This window comes from Perognathus longimembris, chromosome 28, assembly GCF_023159225.1.
Source record: "Perognathus longimembris pacificus isolate PPM17 chromosome 28, ASM2315922v1, whole genome shotgun sequence".
NCBI lineage: Eukaryota > Metazoa > Chordata > Mammalia > Rodentia > Heteromyidae > Perognathus > Perognathus longimembris.
In genome coordinates this window covers 77,361,471-77,385,845 of record NC_063188.1, presented here as the reverse complement: position 1 = coordinate 77,385,845, position 24,375 = coordinate 77,361,471, and the positions used below count along the sequence as shown (strand labels likewise).

The window sequence follows — 24,375 nt, the reverse complement described above, 5'->3', positions numbered from 1 at the left end:
TGTCCCTGAACTTCTTTTTTGCTCAAGGGTAGTGTTCTATCATTTGGAGCCACAGCACCATTTCTAGTCTTCTGGTGGTTCATTGGAGATCAGAGTCTCATGGACTTTTCTACTTGGGCTGGCTTTGAACTGCAATCCTCAGATCTCAGCCTCTTGAGTAGCTAGGATTACAGGGTGTGAGTAGCTAGGATTACAGGCATGAACCACCAGCACATGGTCTGCTTCTTGATTTCTAACTATTCTTACAAACTGGCAAGGCAAGTTTTGTTAATGAAAAATAAACGTAAGTTGGTTGTTGTTTGACAGCTTCTGTGAAAAATATTTTGTCTTTCATTAAAATACTCAAATGAGGATAGTGAGCTCTCTTTCTCCTTTTTCCTGCCTTGATTGTGTTTTTGATATCTGCAGCCGCTGTCTTGAGAGCAAAAAGCAATAAGCATATAAATGACAGCCAGCTTGCCAAGAATGGTGGAGTAGAAACATGGCCAGAACCTGTATCTTTGGCTTGCTGTCCAAAGGAAAACAATCTTTCTCTAATGCTTCTCATTATGTGAGAAGCAAAATTCATATCCTATTTCATTCACTCCAAGTGTGTGTGTGTGTGTTTACATTTTAGAATCTCTGAAATTGGTGGGGTGTTTTACAATAATGACCATGAACCATTGTTTTCACAATGCAGTGTATAATTATTGGCCTTTGATTTGGAAAAATGTGGTAAATGTCTTAATATCACAAGTCTCTATCAGTTGGGAGGTTTTGTTACTTGCAGCCCAAAGCATCCCCAGTTACTTGTAGCCTAAAGCATCTTCAAGGGTTACCAGTGGAGAGAAAGAACAGGGGCAAGTATGACAAGGATCAGGATGGGGAGCTCAGACCTGCATGGCTAGGGCAACCGTATTGAGTAGGATGAGCAGGAACATGAGGTACTCAAAGGCAGCAGAGTTCACAGTGGCCCACACCCGATACTGATGTGGGTTCTTGGGGATGTATCGGCGAAGTGGCTGGGCCTTGAGGGCATACTCCACACACTGGCGCTGCATGATGGTAGAGGGCATGAGTAAGCAGGGGAGTCTCAAGGTATGGGGATAGGAGTTGGTAGTCATGAGGAGGGAGTGAGAGGTCACCTGGTTCTTGTCCAGCTCACAGTTTTGATATTCTTGCTCTCCCTGGGCACGGAAGGTGATGATAACAAAGCCCACAAAGATGTTCATCATGAAGAATGCAATGATGATGATGTAGACAATGAAGAACACCGAGATCTCCACGTGGTAATTGTAGATGGGGCCTTCATCTTCTGCATGTGCATCAATGGCCTTGTATAGCAGTCTGTGGGAGTGAGCATGGAGGAAGGGGAGGAGAGTAGGGGTGGGGACAGGTGAGGGAGTATCTTAACCCCATGCAACCTGCTTCTAGACCTCACACATACATCAGAATCTTCCATGTGGCACCGCAAAGGCTCCTATGTTCCCCACCTAACTATTTGGGACTCCCATACATGTTCTAAATACCTCTACCAAGCCCCCAAAGGTCCCCAAATCTCTGTCATAGCCCCCTTAAAAATCTCAGAAACCTTCATACAGCCTTCTAAAGGTCTCTAGCTAGACTCTCAAAGATCCCACAAATCTCTGACGTTTCCATAGAACTCCAAATACCCTTACTCAGCCACATGGCAACCCCTATGAGCTCCCCCAGGGTTCTCCTATAAGTCCTTAAAGATCGCTAAATTGGCCTATTGTCTCAGATCCTCTGATCCATCTCCCCTAGAAATCTCCAAGTAGCACCCTGAAGACTTGGACTGTTCACAGAAACCCATGAGCCCTCTGCTATATCTCTTGATGGACCCCCTCCCCATCTCCCATCTCTTTTCAACCCCCCATAAATCCTATCCAGTCATTTCTAAACTTCCGTTTAGTCTTTCAGAGACTTGTATTAGGTTTCTGTAGACTCTTACCCCAAATCCTCAAAGCATTTCCAGTCTGCTTTAGGGAGACCTGCCCTCCCACCTCCCATCAGTCCTCTGATACAGCCACCAGTCTCTAAAGACCTTTAGTACATGTTTCCATACATTCCTACGAGATCCTCAACCTATTTCTCAGACTTTCACCCAGTCCCTGGCCATCCCTAGGGCCCTGCTCTCACGCAGGCCAGCCTTCGAAGGTGGATACAGTGAACAGGGCCATCATGGCTGAAAGGACATTGTCAAAGTTGAAATCACTGTTGACCCAGAGCCGCTCCCGAACCAGGGGCCGTGACACATCTCCATCAGGGTAGATGAGGAAGGAGCCCCTGTGGATGTTGCAGATAGAATAGGTGAATGAGGAGAGGTGGGGGTGGGGAGGCTCCAGTAAAGGGTCTGAGGTTTCTAGCATGAAGGCAGCAGGCATAATGATAGAACTACACAGTCTGGATTCAAGTCCTATCTGCCATTTCCTACTCTTTGCTCCACATCCAGCCTGTTGCTGGTTATTTAGAGATAACAGCCCTTTGGATTTGTCTGCCTGGGCTGGCTTTCTCAGATCTCAGCTTCCTGAGTTGCTAGGATTATAGGCGTGAGCCACCTAGCATCCAGCAAGTAGCTACACACTGTGCTGGGCTTTCCACACAGGAAATTTAGACTGTAATACACTTTTCAAGCAGGCACTTGGCTTCTTCTCACAGCAACTCTAAAAGATAGGCACCTCTTCATCCCTGTTTTTCAGCTGAGATGAACTAGACGCCACAAGGCTAAAAAATGCTATGAATCACATTAATTTCAGCAATATCTGGCTTCATGGATCTTTTTTTCTGGGGGGGTGTACTGGGGTTTGAACTCAAGGCTTGGGTGCTCTTTTTGGGGTTTCCCCCTCAAGACCAGCCCTTTACTCTTTGAGCTACAACCCCTCTTCCTGCTTTTTGGAAGTTGATAGGAGATCAGAGTCTCATGGACTTTCCTACTTAGGCTGGCGATCCTCAGATCTCAGCCTCCTGAGTAGGTAGGATTATAGGCATGAGCTACTGCTACCTGGCCCATAGTTTCATTTAAAAATATTAATAAATTGCAGTACAGAGTGTTTGTACTCAGGGCCTCATATTTGCTAGGCAAATATTCTATTCTTGAGTCATGTCCCTAGCACTTTTGCTTTTAGATTCTTTTTTTTTCCAGAAAGAATCTTATGCTTTTTGCCCAGACAGGCCTCTAACTTCAATCTGCCTATCTACAGCTTGCTGAACAGTAGATGTGATAAAATCACATGTCTTGGTTTTTTTTTTTTTTTTTGCCAGTCCTGGGTTTGGACTCAGGGCCTGAGCACTGTCCTTGGCTTCTTTTTGCTCAAGGCTAGCACTCTGCCACTTGAGCCACAGTGCCACTTCTAGCCGCTTTCTATGTATGTGGGTCTGTGGAATCGAACCCAAGGCTTCATATATATGAGGCAAGCACTCTTGCCACAAGGCCACATTCCCAGCCCACATGTCTTGTTTTTGAGACAGGATTTTGCTAACTTTGCCTGAGATGGATTCATACTGTGATCCTTCTATTTCCACCTCCAGAAAACAACCCATGCTCTGGAGCACTGCCTACGAGAGATGTCTCTAAAGAAAAGAATTGAAACAGAAAAGACATTCCTAGGGGGCCAGGAGTGGTATGTAGGTAACTCTGAGGAATATAGAGAGGGATCTTGGGAGCTCATGAGGGTGGCTTTTTAGGCTTGATGACATCAGAAAGTCTCTGTAATTCTTTTTTTTTTTTGCCAGTCCTAGGCTTGAATTTAGGGCCTGGGCACTATGCCTGGCATAGATTTTGCTCAAGGCTAGCACTCTACCACTTGAGCCACAGTGCCACTTCCGGATTTTTCTGTTTATGTGTTACTGAGGAATCGAACCCAGGGCTTCATGCATGCTAGGCAAGCACTCTATCACTAAGCAACATTACCAGTCCCTGTAGTTCTTCTTCTTCTTCCTCTCTCTCTCTCTCTCCCTCCCTCCTTCTCTCTCTCTCTCTCTCTCTCTCTCTCTCTCTCTCTCTCTCTCTCTCTCTCTCTCTCTCTCTCTGTACTGGTCTTGGGGCTTGAACTCAGGGTCTGGGTGCTGTCCCTGAGCTTTACCATTCAAGGTTAGCTCTCTACCACTTGAGCCACAGCTCCTCTTCTGGTTTTCTGGTGGTTAATTAAAGATAAGAATCTCACAAACTTTCCTTCTCAGGCTGACTTTGAACCACAATCCTCAGATCTCAGCCTCCTGAGTAGCTAGGATTACAGGTGTGAACCATAGGCATCTGGTAACCACTCTAGTTTTTGGAGAGTTTGGGGTGGTATTCTGGATTTTGGGGGGAATTTGTGGATCTTGAGGACTTAAGGAAATCTAGAGGTTTCTATAGTTTTTGGGTAGAGGCTCTATGGTTTTCAGGGACAGGACCTATGGCCTCTTGAGGGGTTCTGGGTTCCATGGAGGCAAGGCCTTTGGCACTCACTTGCATTCTTTGGGGGTGTGTTTGGCTTCATCAGTACAACTGTAGAATTTCCCCTGTAGGGAGAGAATCACATCTGTCTCAGCAGGTTCCCCCTCTCCCCTGCATTGACCCATAGCTGGGCCTCCCCATGGTGTTTTCCCCACCTTGAAGAGTTGCACACCAATGCAGGCGAACATGAATTGCAGGAGCGTGGTGACGATCATGATGTTTCCAATGGTCCGAATGGCCACGAACACACACTGTACCACATGCTGCAGGCAACCCCACACATGGCCCAGTGGGTACCATAGGCTGTGGTGACCATGTGGCAGAGCTTCTGGTTATAGATACAGCTCAAGGACTTGGGTTAAGGACATGCAGTGACTAATCAGAGATGTATGGTCAGAAACACAGGGTCAAAGGTAGTGAGTGACATGGACTCACTCATGCGGGTACTAGCTAAGAACAAGTGTTTCCTAGGCCAATGTTAGCGACCTAAATTAGATAAATGTGACCACTAGGAAGGAATATATGGTCCAGCACTTGTAAGGAACAAATCAGCCCTCAAAGCCAGTAAAGAATGTCTGGCTAAGTCGGGTACCCGTGGCTCACACCTGTATTCCTAGCTACTTAGGAGGCTGAGATCTAAGGATCACAGTTCAAGGCCAGCCCTGGCAGGAAAGTCATGAGATTCTTATCCCCAATTAATCACCAGAAAACCTATAGTGGCACTGTGGCTCAAAGTGGTAGAGTGCTAGCCTTGAGTGAAAGCTCAGAAACAGTGCCCAATCCCTGAGTTCAAGCCTCATGACTCACAAAAAAAAAAAAAAAAGAATTTCTGGGTTACAAATTGTGTCCAGACTATATGGTCACACATCAATACAAAGGGCCACTTAGATGAGTGAACCTGGCTCCAGGGGCAGGGTAGGGCCTGGCTGAGGTGGGCTTACCTTGAGTCCTTTGGCCCTATTGATGGCTCGGAGGGGCCGCAGCACTCGGAGAACTCGAAGAATCTTCACTACTGAGATGGCGCTGGAGCTGGAGAAGGGGAGATCCTCAGCCCCTGATCCAGGCTGGTCTTGGTTATGGGAGAAGTGGAGTGGCCAAGGGGATGTGTTACTTACTGGATGCCAAAAGAGATGAGAGATACACTGACCACAAGCAGATCCAACAGGTTGAACCAGCTACGGCAGAAAGAGCCACGGTGCAGGAAGGCCCCAAACACTGTCATCTGAGAACCAGAGGACATTGGGTTAGACACCAAACCTAATGATCATTAGGGGGAGGAGACAGGAATTAGAGTGCAAGGCTTTGAGGGTAGGTGAGGAGTGTGATAGGATGACAACTGAGGATATATTGCGGGGGAGGTTCTTTAGTCACCTTTAGTAGAATCTCCACAGTGAAAATGGAGGTGAAGGCATAATCAAAGTACCCTAGAATCTGGGGAGAGGGTGAGAAAGGGGGAAGCCACTGTAGTGACAGAAGAGGTTAAAAGTGGATTATGTGTGTATACACCTCTTTATGTAAGCTTTGCCTTTTTTGTGTGCCAGTCCTGGGGCTTGAACTCAGGGCCTGGACACCATACCTGAGTTTTTGTGCACAAGGCTAGTGCTCTACCACTTGAGCCACAGTTCTACTTCTGGCTTTTTTGTGCTAGTTCTGAGGCTTGAACTTAGGGTCTGTACACTATCCCTGAGCTTTTTTTGTTTAAGGCTAGTACTTTATCACTTGAGCCACAGCTTGACTTCCAGCTTTTTGGTAGTTAATTGGAGATAAGAGTCTCATGGATTTTCCTGCCTGGGCTGACTTCACACTGAGATCCTCAGATCTCAGCCTCCAGAGTAGCTAGGGTGCAGGTGTGAGCCACAGGCATCCGGTTAGCATTACCTTCTCTACCTCTCAACATCCTGAAGACTTTTCTACAATCCAAAAGATTTTCCCATCAGAGTTGACACCTTCAATTTGAACTCCTCTACCCAATTACATGAATGCCCTTGTGCCTGCTTAATCTATGAGCACAGATCCTTATCCTTCCCCTCCATCCCTAGTTAAATCCTGATTCTCTGTCTGGTACTTTCCCAAATGAGCTGCATACATGATAAGGGCTACTGCTTCAGTAGTCACTATTATTATTATTGTTACTACTACTACTATTGCCAGTCCTGGGGCTTGAACTCAGGGCCTGGACACTGTCCTTGAGCTTCTTTTGCTCAAGGCTAGCACTCTACCATTTAATCCACAGCTCCACTTCTGGCTTTTTCTGTTTACGTGTACTGCGGAATTGAATCCAGGGCTTCGTGCATACTAGGCAAGCATTCTACCACTAAGCCACATTCCCAGCCACCATTATCATTTTTTAATTTAAGTTTTGTTTTTTGTTATCTTTAATCAGTTGTGCAAAGGGAATTCAATTCAACATATCCTTTTATGAGTATAATGCCTCTTGATCACTGTCACCCCTTTAGTAGCCATCGTTATTGATTCTCTTTCTCAGTCCAGTGAGGTGGTTTTTCCATGTATCCACTATGGCCCTGGCTTGTATCTCTCCCTGTCCTCCCACCAGCTCTTAGCCCATAGGCTTACGTGGTTTCGGAAGGAGTGGGCTCGGATGGGATCCTCAGCTGCTAGGGACACACTGCTGAGGATGATGAACACCAGGATAAGATTGGTGAAGATGTGGTGGTGGATGAGGGTGTGACAGGCCTTCCTCAGCCTGAGGAGTGGGGAAAAGGCTGTGGTTAGAAGCTGAGACCACATTGCTGACTGAACCTAAGTGATACAGCAGTGCCCCTTTGCAGCCTCAGTAGCTCTATGGCCCTCCACCTGCCCTACCCTCTCCTGCCTTGGTCACACTCTGCTCTCAACACTCACGGGTTGGTTTGGCTGAGGCAGAAAAAGGCACTGCCCTCAGGGATGGGTACCACTTTCTCCTTGGGTACAACTTCCTGGAGGAGTTCCGCATGCCCTGCACCCTCTTCTTCCTCTTCCTCATCCTCTTCCTCTTCCTCCTCTACACCTGGCACTGGACAAAGAAGCAAAGAGCAAATTCATTGAGAGTACTTGATGTAAATCAAATGGAATGGTGCTTGTCAAACTCTTGCCCTTCCTTGCCATACTGGCAGCTACTTGGGAAAGGGATTTTAGTCTGTTTTGTTCAATGCTATGTGTACATCCCAGAGAAAAGTTTCTGGGACACAGCTGGAACTTGGTACATCCATGTCCAGTGAATGTTGTTTATACACATACTTCGATAATAAAGGTTCTGAGAACCAGGTGCTGGTGCCTGAAATCAAGCTATTCAGGAGGCTGAGATCTAAAGATGTAAAGGCAGACAAATCTCTGACACTTTTATCTCTCATTAACCAGTAAAAAGCTGGAGGTGGTGATGTGACTCAAGTAGTAGCAAGCCATTGTGGAATGGAAAAAGCCAAACGAGATCTTGAGTTCCAGCCCCATTATCCAGTACAAATATATTTTTTATTTAGTTTTTATTTATATTTATTTATTTATTTTTGGCCAGTCCTGGGCCTTGGACTCAGGGCCTGAGCACTGTCCCTGGTCTCTTCTTGCTCAAGGCTAGCACTCTGCCACTTGAGCCACAGCACCCCCTCTGGCTGTTTTCCATATATGTGGTGCTGGGGAATCGAACTGAGAGCTTCATGTGTAGGAGGCAAGCACTCTTGCTACTAGGCCATACTCCCAGCCCCAAATATATTTTTTAAAAAAGCTCTGAATAGGTAAAGCAAAAATTCTCTTCTTTAACCTCAATGTTTAAAAGTGTTGGTGACTACGAAGTAAGCCTGTTTATTATTTTTTTTTCAGGATGACCTTTTCATGTTGGAGATGAAACACAGGCTTTTCTACATGTCAAGCAAGCACTATGCCATTGAGTTGCACCTTAGTCCTATTTTTGTGCCAGTTCTGGGCCTAGGTATTACCCCTGAGCTTTCTGTTTTTTTTTTTTTTTTTGGCCAGTCCTAGGCCGTGAACTCAGGGCCTGAGCACTGTCCCTGACTTCTTTTTGCTCAAGGCTAGCACTCGCCACTGGAGCCACAGCGCCACTTCTGGCCATTTTCTGTATATGTGGTGCTGAGGAATCAAACCCAGGGCCTCATGTATGCAAGGCAAGCACTCTTGCCACTAGGCCATATTCCCAGCCCCTACCCCTGAGCTTTCTGTGCTCAAAGCTAGCACTCTATCACTAGAGCAACAGCTCCACTTCTAGCTTTTTTGGTAGTTAATCGGAGATAAGAGTCTCTCCTGCTTGGGCTGGCTTTGAACTATGATTCTCAGATCTCAGCCTCCTGAGTAGCTAGGATTACAGGCATGAACCACTGATGCCCATAGCCTTTTTTGTTTTGTTTTGTTTTGGTTGGTCATGGGGCTTGAACTCTGGGCCTGGGCACTTCCCTGAGCTCTTCAGCTCAAGATGAGTGGTTTACCACTTGAGCCCCAGCACCACTTCTGGTTTTCTGGTGGTTCATTGGAGTTAAGAGTCTCATGGACTTTCCTGCCTGGGCTGGCTTTGAACTGTGATTCTCAGTTCTCAGCCTCCTGTATAGCTAGGATTACAGGTGTGAGCTACCAGCACCCAGCTAGCCTGTTTTTATTTTTTATTTTTGAGATGGGTTCTTGCTATGTAGCCTAATTTGGCCTTGAACTCAAGATCCTCCTGTCTCTACTTCATAAGGAATGGAATTATAGGCATGTGCCACAACACTTGGTGCCTTCAGAATGATCTAGGAAAACTTGTTCCCCAGAGAGGAGGGTGTTTGAGGTCAGGAGCTATCTGCCTGTGTTCTATTCTGAAGAGCCACACATCCTCCACCTGTCTACTTGCCTGCTCCTTTACTCTTTGCACCATTCTCTTCTTCCTTTTCCCCACCAGGCACCTGAAGAGAGGAAGATGGGAGTCATTCATGGTGGGGAAAAATTTATAGGATGCAAGGGAGGAATGCAATAATAGAGTATAGCTTAGGGAGAGCATAGGTATTAAGGCCAACACACAGAGACAGGTATGGGGGAGGGGAGGTGTCGGCAGAGCCCAGTCTTCTAACTCACCAACCCGCCATTCTCCTTGGGGGCATTCCCCTCACTGCTCTTCTCTCTGTGTGAAGAAATAGGAAGGTTGTTTTGAAAGGGTAAGGGGAGGGATAGAAATGGAGGGAGAAAGGGTGAACAAATGCAGCAGTGGTACTCAGGGGACACTATGTTGAAAATGAAATATACAACTTGTGGGTGGGGCTGGGAGGGAAAAACTGGGAGAGAGCAAAGGAAGGGGTGACATTGTCCAAAAAGAAATGTACTCTTTACATGAATTATGTAAACTGTAACCCCTCTGTACACCACCTTTAAAATAACAATAAAATGTGGTTTAGTGGTAGAGTGCTTGCCTAGCATGCATGAAGCCATGGTTCGATTCTTCAGAACCACATAAAGAGAAAAACCCGAAAGTGGTGCCGTGGCTCAAGATATAGAGTGCTAGTCTTGAGCACAAAGAAGCCAGCAACAGTATTCAGGCCCGGAGTCCAAGACCCAGGACTGGCAAAAATAAAAAAAAATTAAAAAATAGGAAAAAAAAGAAATGCCTGTTGCATACACAAGTGCTAGAAGCTTGTATGTTAAAGTGTGGATTACTAGGGTGATTGGAGTTATCTCTGGTGGTGTGGGATGTGTATGAGGCTCCTCAGTCAGGGAAAGACTGGTTTAGAGGCAGAGCCAGAGCTCACCTGCCCTTGTCCTTGGTAGTGCCTGCATCCCCACTGGCCAAGTTATCCACAGCAATGGCAAGAAACACATTCAACAGGATATCTTGGATGAGCTCAGGCTGCAAAGTTGGGAAAGGAGCCTCCCTGCAGACTTCCAAGGACCCCCATCCACTTCCCAGCCTGCTCCCAGCTAGCTCCTCAGAGCCCCAAGGATACAGTTTCCACAGATGAAGAGAATGATGAAATAGACGCACACCAGCATCCCTGGGAAGAAAGGGCCACCGTAGGCCATGATACCATCATACATGACCACGTTCCAGTCCTCCCCTGTTAGGATCTGGGAGGGGATGAGAAGTCACTGTGAAGTTCTTTGGGACCTTCTGTAATTCCATGATAACCCTCCCCACCCTCCAACACACCCATCTCTGAGTCTCCAGGCTTCACCTGAAAGACAGTGAGGAGAGCCTGGGGGAAGGTGTCAAAGGTGCTTCGCTTGGTGTGTGTCTGGTCAAAGTTGAACTTGCCCCCAAACAGTTGCATGCCAAGAAGGGAGAAGATGATGATAAACAGGAAGAGGAGGAGCAGCAAGGATGCGATGGATTTCATGGAGTTGAGCAGGGATGCCACTAGATTGCTCAGAGATGCCCAGTGCCTGCAGCAGGGATACACAGGGCAGAGCTGGCATCCTGTCCACTGAAAGCCAAGAGCCAGGGTAGTGTTCCTGGGTCAATCTAGATAGGTCATGGGAATCTGGGCACTAGTGGCTCAAGCCTGTAATCCTAGCTACTCAAGAGGCTTAACATCTGAGGACTGAGGTTGGAAGCAGTCCAAACAGGAATGTCTGTGAGACTCTTATCTCCAATAAACCACCAAAAAACTGGAAGTGGAGCTGTGGTTCAAGTGGTAGAGCAACTGTTTTGAGTGAAAAAGCCAAATGAAAGCATAAAGCCCCAAGTTCAAGCCCCAGTATTGGCACATGCATACAAAAGTAAATAACTAGGGGCTGGGAATGTGGCTTAGCGGTAGAATGCTTGTCTACCATGCATGAAGCCCTGGGTTTGATTTCTCAGTACCACATAAACAGAAAAAGCCATAAGTGGCACTGTGGCTCAAGTGGTAGAGTGCTAGCCTTGAGCAAAAGAATCTCAGGGTCCTGAGTTCAAGCCCCAGGACTGGCAAAAAATATAAATAACTAAAATAAGCTGTGGGGTCAAGGTTGAAGGCAATTTGTGGGCTGGAGTGTGGTGAGAGTGAAAAATGAGGGCACTGCTGAGCTTGGGGTTAAGGTTAGCATTAGGGTTGTCATGAGAGCTTAAATTAGGATGCCTGTGTAGTTGGAAATTGGTACAGCTAGAATTGGGTTTCAAGCTGTGGATGGAATGGTGGTTTGGGGGTATGCATATTGGATATGGAGCTGGGATAAGGTGTGGTTGAGAGTTGATTTAGGAGAGGGAATGAGAGGAGGTTGGGGGGCTGAGGCAGGAAATGCACTTGGAGATAGGGTGAATGTTAGGAACTAGGGACTTGTTTGAGGCTTGAGAATGACATTGTACTTAGTAGTGATGGTTGAGGCTGGGAGTTAGGGATGAGGTGAGAAGCAGGAATGGGCTTAGAATTGGATGGTAGGATTGGAAATAGACCTGTGAGTGATGCATGCTGGGGAGTTGAGGTTAGAGAATGTGCTATACTTTGGGAGTTGGGGATGAGTATGGAGTTGAGTTTGAACATAGCCGTGGGAGTAATATTGGAGCAGGAGTTGATGTTCAGGAAAGGAATGGAAATGTAGTAGATTTTTCTTAATGGACTCTCCTGTCCACGAAGGGAGAAACTTTCACTTACTATTTATTTTTGTGTGCCAGTATTGGGATTTGAACACAGGGGCTTAAGCTCTTGCTTAGTTCTTTCTGATCAAGGCTGATACTCTACCATTCAAGCTACATTTTCACTTCTAGTTTTTTTTTCTGGTTAATTGGAGATAAGTCTCTGGAATTTGTCTGCCTAGGCTGGCTTTAAATTTTGATCCTCAGATCTCAACCTTCCTGAATATTTAGGATTACAGAAGCGACCCACCAGCATCTGGCTGAAAGCAGGAACTCATGTCCACTTTGATTCCTGGTGTTTCCCTAGGGCACAGACCCAGCAGGCAGTGGATTCTCAGTGTATGTTTGCTAAATAAATGGTGAGGCAGATAAAATTCTCACTGCAGATGAGGTACTGCAAAGCAGTCTGCCTATGGATTTGTATTGGGATCCCAGTCTCCCCGTCCCTGAGTACACACCTGGTGACCTTAAAGATCCTGAGGAGACGCACACATCGGAGCACGGAGATACCAAGGGGCTGCATGGCCCCTACTTCCACCAAAGTGGTCTCCAGGATGCCCCCGCAGACCACGAAGCAGTCAAAACGGTTGAAGAAGGAGGAGACATAGACAGAGGGCCCCAGACCATACAGCTTGAGGAGCATCTCCACGGTGAACAGACAGAGCAGCACTTTGTTGGCATACTCTGTGGGGAGAGTGGCTGGGTGACTAGGCTGGCCAGCTTCTGGGTGACAAGGGGAGAGTTGGGGCCATGGATGATCTTGGGGCAACTGGTATCAGGCCAGTCACAAGCTGGAGATGGGGATGTGGTGAGGCTTGGAAGGGCCTAGAGCTGGGGCAAGGAGCAGAGGTAGGCTTGGAGTGAGAGTTAGCCTCTGAGAGTTCAGGAAAGCTTCAACTCAAGGGTCAAGCATTTTCTAATTTTCTGGTATGATGCTCTATCTCAGGGCCTGGGCACTGTCCTTGAGGGTGTGTGTGTGTGTGTGTGTGTGTGTGTGTGTGTGTGTGTGTGTGTGTGTGTGTGTGTGTTGCCAGTCCTGGGGCTTGAACTCAGGGCCTGAGCACTGTCCCTGACTTCTTTTTGCTCAAGGCTAGCACTCTGCCACTCGAGCCACAGTGCCACTTCTGGCCGTTTTCTGTATATGTGGTGTTGAGGAATCGAACCCAGGACTTCATGTATACAAGGCAAGCACTCTTGCCACTAGGCCATATCTCCAGCCCTTTAACTTTATGTTTTTCTTTGTATTTTTTGTGCTGGAGATGGATTCTAGAACCTGATGCTTGCTAAGTACATGAACTACTGAATTGCACTCCCAGCCTGGAGTCCAATGTTTTGTTGGGACTGGGGCTGGCTTAAGGGCTGGAGGTACAAACAAGTTCAGTAGTCAGGTTTAGGGGTCCTAAGGAATAACATGACTTATTAAACATTCACTTACTTATAAAGCATTTGCTTTATAGGGGCCCTGTGACACACTAAGCACTTTCCATTTGAAGCTACTTCATCCATGTTGTGGATGAGGAAACAGGCACAGAAGAGTTACCTTGCTAGGACATCATGATGTTAAAGGGCTTGGATTCTTGGGCCAGACTGCCTGGGTTCTAATTCCAGGTTTGCTTTCCTTCCTTCCTTCCTTCCTTCCTTCCTTCCTTCCTTCCTTCCTTCCTTCCTTCCTTCCTTCCTTCCTCCCTCCCTCCCTCCCTCCCTCCCTCCCTCCCTCCTTTCTCTTTCTTTCTTTCTTTCTTTCTTTCTTTCTTTCTTTCTTTCTTTCTTTCTTTCTTTCTTTCTTTCTTTCTTTCTTTCTTTCTCTCTCTCTCTCTCTCTCTCTCTTTCTTTCTTTCTTTCTTTCTTTCTTTCTTTCTTTCTTTCTTTCTTTCTTTCTTTCTTTCTTTCTTGGCGCTGTCCCTGAGTTTCTTCTGCTTAAAGCTAGCACTCTACCACTTGAGCCACAGGGCCACTTCTGGCTTTTTCTGTGTATGTGGTACTGAGGAATCAAACCCAGGAGTTCATGCATGCTAGGCAGGCACCCTACCACTAAGCCACATTCCCAGATCCCCAGATCTGCTTTTGAACAAGCTGAGTTTCAGGACTTAATCATCCAGCATCTTGACGATCAATACTTTGACTCTTAGTACTCAATTCACACAGATTGTAGTGAAGAGTTGAGGCATGTGAAATGCTGAGAACAGAGGTCCATGAAGACAGCAAGTTCATCTATGAGTGTAAGTGACAAGGTAGGCTGGGACGGACTAATGTTTCTGTATTTATGTTGGCAGGAAGACAGTGGGCTTGGAGGCTTCCTAGACAATACTGCATTTGAACTTGTAGATTGAAGGAAGCAGGGGATAGGAGAGAGAGAGTTGGCAGGCTGAGGGGGGCACCTTGAGTCTGGGTGAGCCATAGGGGTTGCCCATGGTGCTCTGAGGCAATAGTCAGTGTGTTGAGGAAGACAAGCAGCAGTACAGCCCAGTAGCAGGCATTGGATTTCACAGCTCGCCGGCAACGAGCCCGGAGGCCCCGATTAGCTCTGCGGAGGCGGCGGCTGGGAGGAAGAGAGTCCACCATTAAGATCACCTACATAAGCCTGAGGAGCCTGGGTGGGGGAGCCAATAGGCCTTGGAGGACTTGGCAGTGGGAGGAGTCTCAAAATCACAAGGCTAAGGAGTTGTGTAAAGTTCCCAACTCACCACACCCTGGTTTTCATGATCTTGTTTCTGGAAAAGAAAAGAAGACAAGGGGCTGTCATAAAGGGATGAAAAGAGTCAGCAGGTGGGCCCAGAGGTCATTGGCTGAGGTCTAGGCTTGAAGCTAAAGCAAGGACTAGGGTCAGGGTCTTGACTGGCCTGGGATCAAGTGCTGAGGATTGCTAGGCACCAGTGGTTCACGTCTGTAATCCTAGCTATGCAAGTGGCTGACATCTGAGGATCTTATACCAATCCAGGTAGACAAATTTGAGAGATTCTTTTTTTTTTTTTTTTTGCCAGTCCTGGGGCTTTAACTCAGGGCTTGGACACTGTTCCTGAGCTTCTTTTACTCAAGGCTAGCACTCTACCACTTGAGCCACAGCACAACTTCTTGCTTCTTCTGTTTATGTGATACCAAGGAATCAAACCCAGGGCTTCATGCATGCCGGACAGGCACTATACTGCTAAGCCACATCTCCAGCCCTCTGAGAGATTATCTTCAATTAATCAGCAAAGGTCCAGAAGTGGAGCTGTGGCTCAAGTGGTAGAATGCCATCCTTTGGTGAAAAAGCTCAGGAATAATGCCTAGGATCCTGAGTTCAAGTCTCAGTATAGGTGTGTACAGGTGCACACATGTGCACATACACACATATACACAAGCACATGCACACACACACAGCTGGAGATCCTTACAGGCAGCGTGTACAACTGTCCAGAGTCCCTTCTTCTTCATCCTCATCTCCTGGAGTGTCTGCCACTGAACCAGTGTCACTGGCCGGGAGGCTAGCTGTGGGTAAAATGAAGACAAAGGTCAGCACCTGAAAACCATAGGTCCTGCTTTTTCCTTTTCTCCTCTGCCTTCCCATCTCTGCCTGGGCTCCCACCATGGCTGCTGGTGGAGTGGGTTGAGCGAGTAGAGTGACTAAACCAGCGCAGACGTCCACGCCTCCTATTGGTCAGTTCAGATAGCTGTGGTCCTGTGGGGACAAAAAGGAAAGTTGAAGAGGATGACCTGGGATAGAGTTAGGACTATGTGTAGGGGAGGGGGTGCTATGGGGTGCATCTGAAGCTTGGAGTTCTGAGCTAGAACTGGGGGAGCTAGAGTCTAGAGGTGGAGCTTGACTCTCAGGCAGCATTTCAGGAGAGTGGGCTAGAGCTGGGGCAGGAATGGAGTAGGGGATGAGCCAGGTTGGGATTGCCTACGATGGCCAGCTCGGCCCTCTTCAGCCACAGAACCAAAGTTGCCCTCTGCTGAGGGATCCTCAAGGTCCAGCTCTTCAGCCTGTGTGATCCAGTCCAAATAGCCTCGCAAGTCCTCTTCCATCTGCTGCTTCTCCCGAAGCTTTTGGAAATCACCTCGTGCTTTTGCTTTTTCTCTCTCCTTGGAGAACTCCCTGAAGGAGGAGGTGGAAGTGTAGGTGAGGGAGCCACCTCAGCACCCTCACCTTCACCATTCCGGCTACATGAGATTCCTAGCTGTTCATTGAACATGCCAAACATATTCTAGCCTCTGAGCCTTTGCACTAGTTGTTCCTGTTGCTTGGGAGGCAATTTCCTGAAATAGCCACACGGCCTACTCCCTCAACATTGTCTCATTTTTATTCATATGTGGCTTAGTGGTAGGGCGCTTGTCTAGTATGCATGAGGCCCTGGGTTCTATTCCTCAGTATCACATAAACAAAACAAACAAAAAACATATTCTTAATGAATCCTGTTTCGGTGCCTGCCTCTCTCTCTCTCTCTCTTTCTCTCTCTCTCTCTCTTTCTCTCTCTCTCTCTCTCTCTCTCTCTCTCTCTCTCTCTCTCTCTCTCTCTCTCTCTCTCTCTGTGCTGGTACTGGGGATTGAACTCAGGGCCTCACTTGCTTTTTCTGCTCATGGCTGGCATTCTGCCTCTTGAGCCATACCTCCACTTCTGTCTTTTTGCTGGTTAGTTGGAGACAGAGTCTTGTGGATTTGGTTGCCTAAGCTGGTTTCAAATTGTGATCCTCAGACTTTAGTTACTGAGTAGCTAAGATTATAAGTATGAGATACTAGAGCCCATCCTGATGGCTGTTTCTGATGGCAACATCTTCACATTCTTTTATTCTTCTTTTCTTTTTACAGCACACATTCCATATGTCTGTGTATATAATCCATATACTTACTTATTATGTATGATGTGCTTGTTTATCTCTCCCCACCAGAATGTAATATCCAGCAAGGCAGAAGTTTTTTTTTTTGGGGGGGGGCAGTCCTGGGGCTTGGACTCGGGGCCTGAGCACTGTCCCTGGCTTCTTTTTGCTCAAGGCTAGCACTCTGCCACTTGAGCCACAGCACCACTTCTGGCCGTTTTCTGTATATGTGGTGCTGGGGAATCGAACCCAGGGCCTCATGTATACGAGGCAAGCACTCTTGCCACTAGGCCATATCCCCAGCCCAAGGCAGAAGTTTTTATGTCCTCCCATTACATTCCTTTAAATTTTTTTGTTGGTTATAGGGCTTGAACTCAGGGCCTGGGCACTGTCCCTGGGCCTCTTTTTGTTCAAGGGTAGTGCTCTACCACTTGAACCACAGTGCCACTTCCAAATTTGAGTGGTTAATTGGAGATAAGAGTCTCATTGGGACTTTTCTGCCCAGTCTGGCTTCGAACTGCTATCCTCACAACTCAGCCTCCTGAGAAGCTAGGATTACAGGCATGAGCCACCAGCACCTGGCTTCTGTTACATTCTTTCAGTGTGTATGTGCTGGAACTGGGGCTGAACTTAGGGCCTTGAACTCTCACTTGTCTTTTTCATTCAGGGCTAGAACTCTACCATTTGAGTCCTACCTCAACTTCTGGCTTTTTGCTGATTAATTGGAGATAAGAATCTCACTGATTTTTCAGCCCAGGCTGAATCTGAACCCATATCATCAGACCTCAGCCTCCTGAGTAGCCAGTATTGTAGGACTCTACCAGTATCTAGATTTCCTACTACATTACTTGTAAGCCAGTCCTAAGGATTGAACTTAGGGCCTAGGTGCTGTTCTTGAGCTTTTTTTTTGTTCAAGGCTAGTGCTCTACCACTGTAGCTACACTTTTGGCTTTGTTTGTTTTTGGTGCTTAATTAGAGATAAGAGTCTCCCAGACTTTCCTGCCCAGGCTGGCTTCGAACTGCAGTCCTCAGATCTCAGCCTCCTGAATAGCTAGGATTACAAATGTGAACCACTGGTGCCCAGCAGCTATTACATTCTTAAAGTAATTTCTCCCATTGTAGATGTTTAAGATTAAATGAAGGTGTGTTTCAGGATGTTTTTGAACACATAGGGGTGTTAGCTTAGTGGTAGAGCTCTTGCCTAGCATGCATAAAAAAAAGAAACCAGCAAGCAAACTTCTTGCTAGATGGGTTTTAAAGATGCCTAGGAGTTTTCTGACACACACACACACACACACACACACACACACACACACACACACACACACAAAGCAAGGGAATGGGCTATGGTGGGGAGTGGACTGCAGAAGTGGAAAAATAGACTGTCTAGGCTTCTTACCCACTCAAGACACCAAGCACAAGGTTCAGGACAAAGAAGGACCCAAAGATGACAAGGCTGACGAAGTACACCCAGGGTAGCTCATAACCCATGGCATCTTGCATCTGGAAAGAGAGAAGAGAGCATACATCCCTGAGGGAGTATAGACAGCCCCCTCTCCAACTAGGGAGAATGGCCGGGTCCCCTTTTGAGCTGTTTGCTTGCTTGTTTATCTCACCCAGTAGAGGACATCAGTCCAGCCTTCCATGGTGATGCACTGGAAGACGGTCAGCATGGCAAAGAAGAAGTTGTCGAAGTTGGTGATGCCACCGTTGGGCCCAGGCCAGCGCCCTCGGCACTCTGTCTGATTCAGCATGCACACCCGACCAGAGCCTGAAGATGCACAAGGTGACGGATCCTCCTCTGCCTCTACATCTGTGGGAAAAGTGGAGGTCAGGGTTATGAAGCACGGCCACTAGCAGGTTATGAGATGAAATCCCTGGCATTCAGGAGCCTCTCACATAAAGTTTAAGTCAGAAGTGAGGAGCTGGTGGATCACACCTGTAATCCTAGTTACTCAGGAGGCTGAGATCTAAGGATGGAGATTCAAAGCCAGCCCTGGCAGGAATGTCCGTGAGGTTCTTATCTCCAATTAACTACCAGAAAACTTGAAGTGGCACCATGGCTCAAAGTGGCAGAGTGCTAGCCTTGAGTAAAAAGAGCTCAGGGACAGTGCCCAGGCCCCACATTCAAGCCCCATGGAAACAACAAGAAGAAAGCAAATGAAAGTTTGATCAGGATCATTGAGTTTTCTTTTCCTTTTTTTTTTTTCCAGTTCTGGTGCTTGAACCCATGGCCTGTGTACTGTCTCTGAGCTTCTCTTTTGCTCAAGGCTAGCACTCTGCCACTTGAGCCACACAGCATCACTCCTTGGATTTTCTGTTTTTGTGTTACTTAGGAATTGAACCCAGGGCTTCATGCATGCTAGGCAAGCACTCTATCGCTAAGCCACATTCCCAGCCCAATCCTAGAATTTTCTAAGGCATGGGCAACTCCTAGCTCCTCCTCTGGAGCCAAATTCTCTGAGGGACAGCTGAGAATCTCACCAGCAGGGACCTGCTGGGTGCTGGTGGTTCACATCTGCAATCCTAGTTTCTCAGGAGGCTGAGATATGAGGATCTTGGTTTGAAGCAAGTTCGGGCAGACAGATCTGGGAGACTCTTATTTCTAACTAACCAGCAAAAATGTGGAGATGTGGTTCAAGTAGCAGAGACCCAGCCTTAAGAAGAAAAAATTAAGTAAGAGTGTGAGGCCATTGATTTCAAGTCTCAGTACAAATGTGCATGCATTCACACGCACCTGTCCATGTGCATGTGCGCACACACATACACAACACTTTAATGGTGAAGCATGTACCTGAACCATAGAGTATTGTGAATTTCGAGAGTCTCTTAAAAAGAGGACAGAGTTTAAACTGAAGCCTGAATCAAGGGACGGTTATGAAGGATAATGTCTTAAATGCAGAGCAGGGTCTTGGCTACTTCTTGAGTCATATCTCCAGCTCTGTGTATTTCTGGTTGTTTTGGAGATACTCTGGTGAACTTTTCTACCTGGGCTGGCCTCAGTCACTGATCCTCTAGAGATCAGCCTCCTGAGTAAGTAGGGCCTGAACCACTTGTGGCTGGTTTAGAGCCAAATCCTCAATATAGGGGTGAGGCTTGGTTATCTATGGGTAGAACCTGAGCCTGATGTATGTGTGTGGGAGGGGGAGGGGAAGTCTTGTGAATTTCAGCGTGTTTACATCAAAGAAGTGAGGGCCTAGGATTCAGGGATGGTGAGCTGACTGACCAGATCCCAGGAAGTAACATGTCTTGTGCATGCGTCCGAGGAACAGCTCCAATCCAATAATGGCATAAATGATAATGACGAAGAGCACCAGTAGTGCGATGTGCAGCAGGGGCACTAGCGCCTTCATGATGGAGTTGAGGACTATGTGCAGGCCTATGGGGAGGGAGAGGTGGGGTCAGCGCAGCTTCCTCTTCAGCACCATCCACACCTACAACCATGAGGAACCTGCCACTTACTCGGGACTCCAGACACCAGTCTCAGTGGCCGCAGCACCCTAAATGCCCGCAAAGCTTTCACATCGAAGCCCCCTGGCTTCCCCCCAGTATGTGGCGCGTCGCCTGGCCGCCCGGATCCCTGTTCCAGCAGCACGCTAAACAGCCTGATGGAGAAGCATGGGAAGGGCAGGGAGAATATCAGGTCTTGGACTTCCTCTTCATCCCTCCCTTCTCATCAAAAGCACAAATCCCAGCTACTGGAAGAGCAAATGACTTTAAATATGCTAATATTCCTCATTCTGGCTACCAAATAGGGGCTCTCTGATGCCAAAGCTTCCCTGAGTTTGGAATTTAATGGGGTTAGGCGTAGGAAGTCCCCACGCTCTGAAGATGCACACCCGACCACGACGATGATGAAATCAAGTAGGTTCCAGCCATTGCGGATATAGGCGCTGGGGTGGAGCACCAGCCCATAAGCTATGATCTTGAGCACAGTCTCCACGGTGAAAATGACCAGAAATACGTATTCCACTTGTTCCTGGGGGCGGAGACAGTGGCGGGGAAGGAAGTCCAGGAGTTATTTGGAAGTGGAGTCAGACTCGGTTCAGGTAGAGGATGGAGGCGCATATTTTGGAGGGTGGGATCAGTAGATCAGAGAGGGGCGGGACCTGGCTGGAAGGCTAGAGGTGTGGCTCTAATAGGATATAATCTGTTGTGGGACCATGAGGGATGGGACTTACCAAGTTGTGGTTGGCAGTGTTGGAGTCATCCTCAGGGAAGGGGATGTAGACTCCCAGGGCCACACAGTTGGCAAAGATGGTCAGCAAGATGAGGATGTCAAAAGGTCTCAGGTAGACACAGTCAAGGACCCAGGCAGACCAGCCTTAAAACAGCCACCTTCCCTTGGAGCCCTTCCCACCTGGTGCTGACCCATGACTTGTAGGTTACTGGTTATGATTCTCAAAAGCTTGACTAGAGCTTTGACTTTGACCACCTTTCCCCAATTGCAATAGAAATTCCCAACTCTTGCTTTAATTTGATCTTTGATTTTCTTTTGCCAGTCTTGAACTGAAGATCTGGACACTGTCTCTAAGCTTATTTTACTCAAGGCTAGTGTTCCACCACTTAAGACATAACTCTACTTCAGGCTTTTTTTGGTGGTTATTTGGGGACAAAGAGACTCATGGACTTTCCTTCCTGGGCTGGTTTCGAATTGCAATCCTCAGATATCAGCCTCTTGAATATCTAGGATTGTAGAAGTGAGCCACCAGAGCCTGGCATTCATGAGTGTGTGTGTGTGTGTGTGTGTGTGTGTGTGTGTGTGTGTGTGTGTGTGTATGCCTATGTAGTCCAGGTTGGCTTTGAACAGGAAGTCCTCCTGTTGCAACTTCTCAGGAGTTGGAATTACAGGCATACAGGCCTGCACTACCATATCTGGTTTAGTCCTTGACTTGATCCCTCCCCCCCGCCCCCCCCCCCGTTTTTTGCTATGCTGGGGATGGAATCCGGAGTATTTATTTGTAGGTAAACATCCTACCACTGGATTATAACCCATTCCAGGAATTCTCAGTCCTCAGCTTTTGACTCTTGACCCCTGGTGACTTGGCCCCTTTCCATTCCAGTCCTGATCCAATGTTTGACTCTTGGTACACTGATGACTCTTACCCTTGAATCTTTCAGGATACTTCCACTCCACTATGCTGATGCAGGACTGACGAAGAGGATTGGCTAGAGTGAGGCAGAAGAGTGCTCGTGGTGACCTCTGGGCACTGGCCACTGCCACTGTCTTGTGCTTATTGTGCTGTGTCCTTCGCTTAGGAGTCTCTAGGCCTGAGGTCCCACTGACATCACCTCTCTGGGCTGGAGGCCCTGGGCACAATCCCCATTCTGGACCAGGGCCTATCCCATTGGCTGGACTGGGTTCGGAGGCGGTATCTGTGTAGCGAAATAAAATCATAGGGGGATAGGACATTGAGGCAATCAGCTACTTCTTACTTGATCCTACTCCTCTATTTGAAGGAGAGAGAGAGAAGAGCATGCAAAATTAGGGAGAGTTGATATACTTGGGCTTAGAATTGAGTGGTAAGACTCAATGTTGGGGCCAGGTGCCAGTGGCTCATGCCTGTAATTCTAGGTACTCAGGAGGCTGAGTTCTGAGGCTTGAGGTTCAAAGCCAGCCCAGACAGAAAGTCCCAGAAACCTTTATCTTCAGTTAGCTAGCAAAATGCCCAAGGTAGAGGTGTGGCTCATGTGGTAGAGTAACTGGCTTGAGGGAAAGAGCTAAGGGACCATGCCTAGGCCCTGAGTTCAAGCCCCAATACTGGCACACACACACAAGAAAGAGTTAGTGTTGGAATAAAGATTAGTATGCTGGGAATGTGGCTTAGTGGTAGAGTGCTTGTCTAGTATGCATGGGTTCGATTTCTCAGTACCAATACACAGAAAAAGTTGGAAGTGGCATTGTGGTTCAAGTGGTAGAGTGCTAACCTTGAGCAAAAGAAGCTCAGAGACAGGCTGGAAATGTGGCTTAGTGGTAGAGTGTTTGCCTAGCATGCATGAAGCCCTGGGTTCAATTCCTCAGTGCCACGTAAACAGAAAAAGCCAGAAATGGAGCTGTGGCTTAAATGGTAGAGTGTTAGCCTTGAGCAAAAGAAGCTCAGGGACAGTGCCCAGGCCCTGAGTTCAAGCCCCAGGACTGGAAAAAAAAAGATTGGTGGGGTAGCCAGGTACTGGTGGCCCATACCTCTAGTTTTAGCTGCTCAGGAGGTTGAGATCTGAGGATTACAGTTTGAAGCCAGTCTAAGGAGGAAAGTCTGAAATGCTTATCTCAAATTAACCACCAAAATGCCAGAAATAGAGTTGTGTTTCAAGTGGTAGAGTGCTAACCTTGAACAATAACAATATCAACAACAAAAAGCTGAAGGAAAGGGCCCAGGCTCTGAGTTCAAGCCCCAGGTGTGGCATGTGCATGCACACACACACAATATTATCATGTAGTGGGTATAAGTTTATATAGCTGAATACAAATTTAAAGTTAAATTGTAGTGGCGTATTTTAGATTGGTGGAGTTGGATTTAAATGTAGCTGAGAGTGGAGTTTGATTAATATTTAGGCATAGGACTACATATTTGAATGAGTTGATGAGTTGAGATTAGAATCAGAAACAAGGATAGAGTTGAAATTGAGTTTTGAGTGGCACTTGAGTTTTGCTTTGGGATCATCAGCTAAATCCATCTCCATTTCCCATGACCTTGTTTCAGCCTCTGAGTGTCAATACTTTAGCCAGGTTAAGACTCCTAGCTTTGTAGGAAATAAGCTATCTGAGTTTATATCCTGACTGTACCTTTCAGATGCTGTTTGTTTTCTTGAGTAAATATGCTATCTTTGAGCCTTTTTTTTTTTCCTGCCAGTCCTAGGGCTTGAACTCAGGCCCTGGGCACTGTCCCTGGCTTCCTTTTTGCTCAAGGCTAGCATTCTACCACTTGAGCCACAACACCACTTCTGGCTTTTCCTATATAAGTGGTGCTGAGGAATTGAACCCAGGGCTTCATGTATGCAAAGCAAGTACTCTACCACTAAGCCATATTCCCAGCCCTCTTTGAGCCTTTTTTCTTATCTGTATAATGGATATGATAATACTGGTACTTGCATTATGGTGGCCATAAAGGGATTAAATGAGTTGAATATTCAAAAGAATACCTGGCATGCAGTATTATTATTATTATTATTATTATTATTTTGGTCGGTCATGGGGCTTGAACTCTGGGCTTGGACACTGTCCCTGAGCTCTTCAGCTCAAGGACAGCACTTTATGACTTTGGGCAGCAGTGCCACTTCTGGTTTTCTGGTGCTTAATTGAAAATAAGAGTCTCACAGACTTTTGAGCCCGTGCTACTTTGAACCGTGATTCTCAGATCTCAGCCTCCTGAGTTGCAAGGATTACAGGCCACTGGTGCTTATTATTCCTATTTTAAAGATTAGGAATGTGTCTATGAAGTCTAAGCTAGGCAGCCACTTGGAGTCATAGCTCACACCTGTGATCCTAGCTATGCAGGAGGCTGAAGCCTGGAGGATCCTGGGTTGAAGTCCGGGCAGAAAAGTTTGTGAGACTTATTTAATATGTAAAATGCTGGACAGGAGACATGGCTCAAGTGGTAGAGCACCAGCCTTGAGCAAGCAAGCTGAG

The 24,375-nt window shown here is 47.1% G+C and overlaps 1 protein-coding gene across 1 annotated transcript in view; it reads right to left on the bottom strand.

Annotated features, from left to right (window-relative positions):
• The window catches only part of Cacna1f (calcium voltage-gated channel subunit alpha1 F), a 39,096-nt gene that overhangs the window by 13,309 nt on the left and 1,412 nt on the right, over positions 1-24,375 (bottom strand). Inside the window, exons 2-29 of the mRNA XM_048335611.1 lie at positions 21,875-22,124; positions 20,930-21,035; positions 20,588-20,727; positions 20,211-20,353; positions 19,975-20,127; positions 18,365-18,561; positions 18,148-18,251; positions 15,839-16,029; positions 15,520-15,612; positions 15,329-15,422; positions 14,639-14,665; positions 14,333-14,493; positions 12,413-12,638; positions 10,579-10,786; positions 10,351-10,471; positions 10,156-10,237; positions 9,488-9,533; positions 9,267-9,318; positions 7,298-7,448; positions 7,010-7,139; positions 5,807-5,866; positions 5,551-5,657; positions 5,377-5,464; positions 4,591-4,698; positions 4,448-4,500; positions 2,140-2,286; positions 1,125-1,326; positions 876-1,034 (exon numbers count right to left, since the gene is read on the bottom strand). Coding sequence (XP_048191568.1) covers positions 876-1,034; positions 1,125-1,326; positions 2,140-2,286; positions 4,448-4,500; positions 4,591-4,698; positions 5,377-5,464; positions 5,551-5,657; positions 5,807-5,866; positions 7,010-7,139; positions 7,298-7,448; positions 9,267-9,318; positions 9,488-9,533; positions 10,156-10,237; positions 10,351-10,471; positions 10,579-10,786; positions 12,413-12,638; positions 14,333-14,493; positions 14,639-14,665; positions 15,329-15,422; positions 15,520-15,612; positions 15,839-16,029; positions 18,148-18,251; positions 18,365-18,561; positions 19,975-20,127; positions 20,211-20,353; positions 20,588-20,727; positions 20,930-21,035; positions 21,875-22,124 — 3,599 coding nt within the window. The remainder of the gene's footprint in view (positions 1-875; positions 1,035-1,124; positions 1,327-2,139; positions 2,287-4,447; positions 4,501-4,590; positions 4,699-5,376; positions 5,465-5,550; positions 5,658-5,806; positions 5,867-7,009; positions 7,140-7,297; positions 7,449-9,266; positions 9,319-9,487; positions 9,534-10,155; positions 10,238-10,350; positions 10,472-10,578; positions 10,787-12,412; positions 12,639-14,332; positions 14,494-14,638; positions 14,666-15,328; positions 15,423-15,519; positions 15,613-15,838; positions 16,030-18,147; positions 18,252-18,364; positions 18,562-19,974; positions 20,128-20,210; positions 20,354-20,587; positions 20,728-20,929; positions 21,036-21,874; positions 22,125-24,375) is intronic.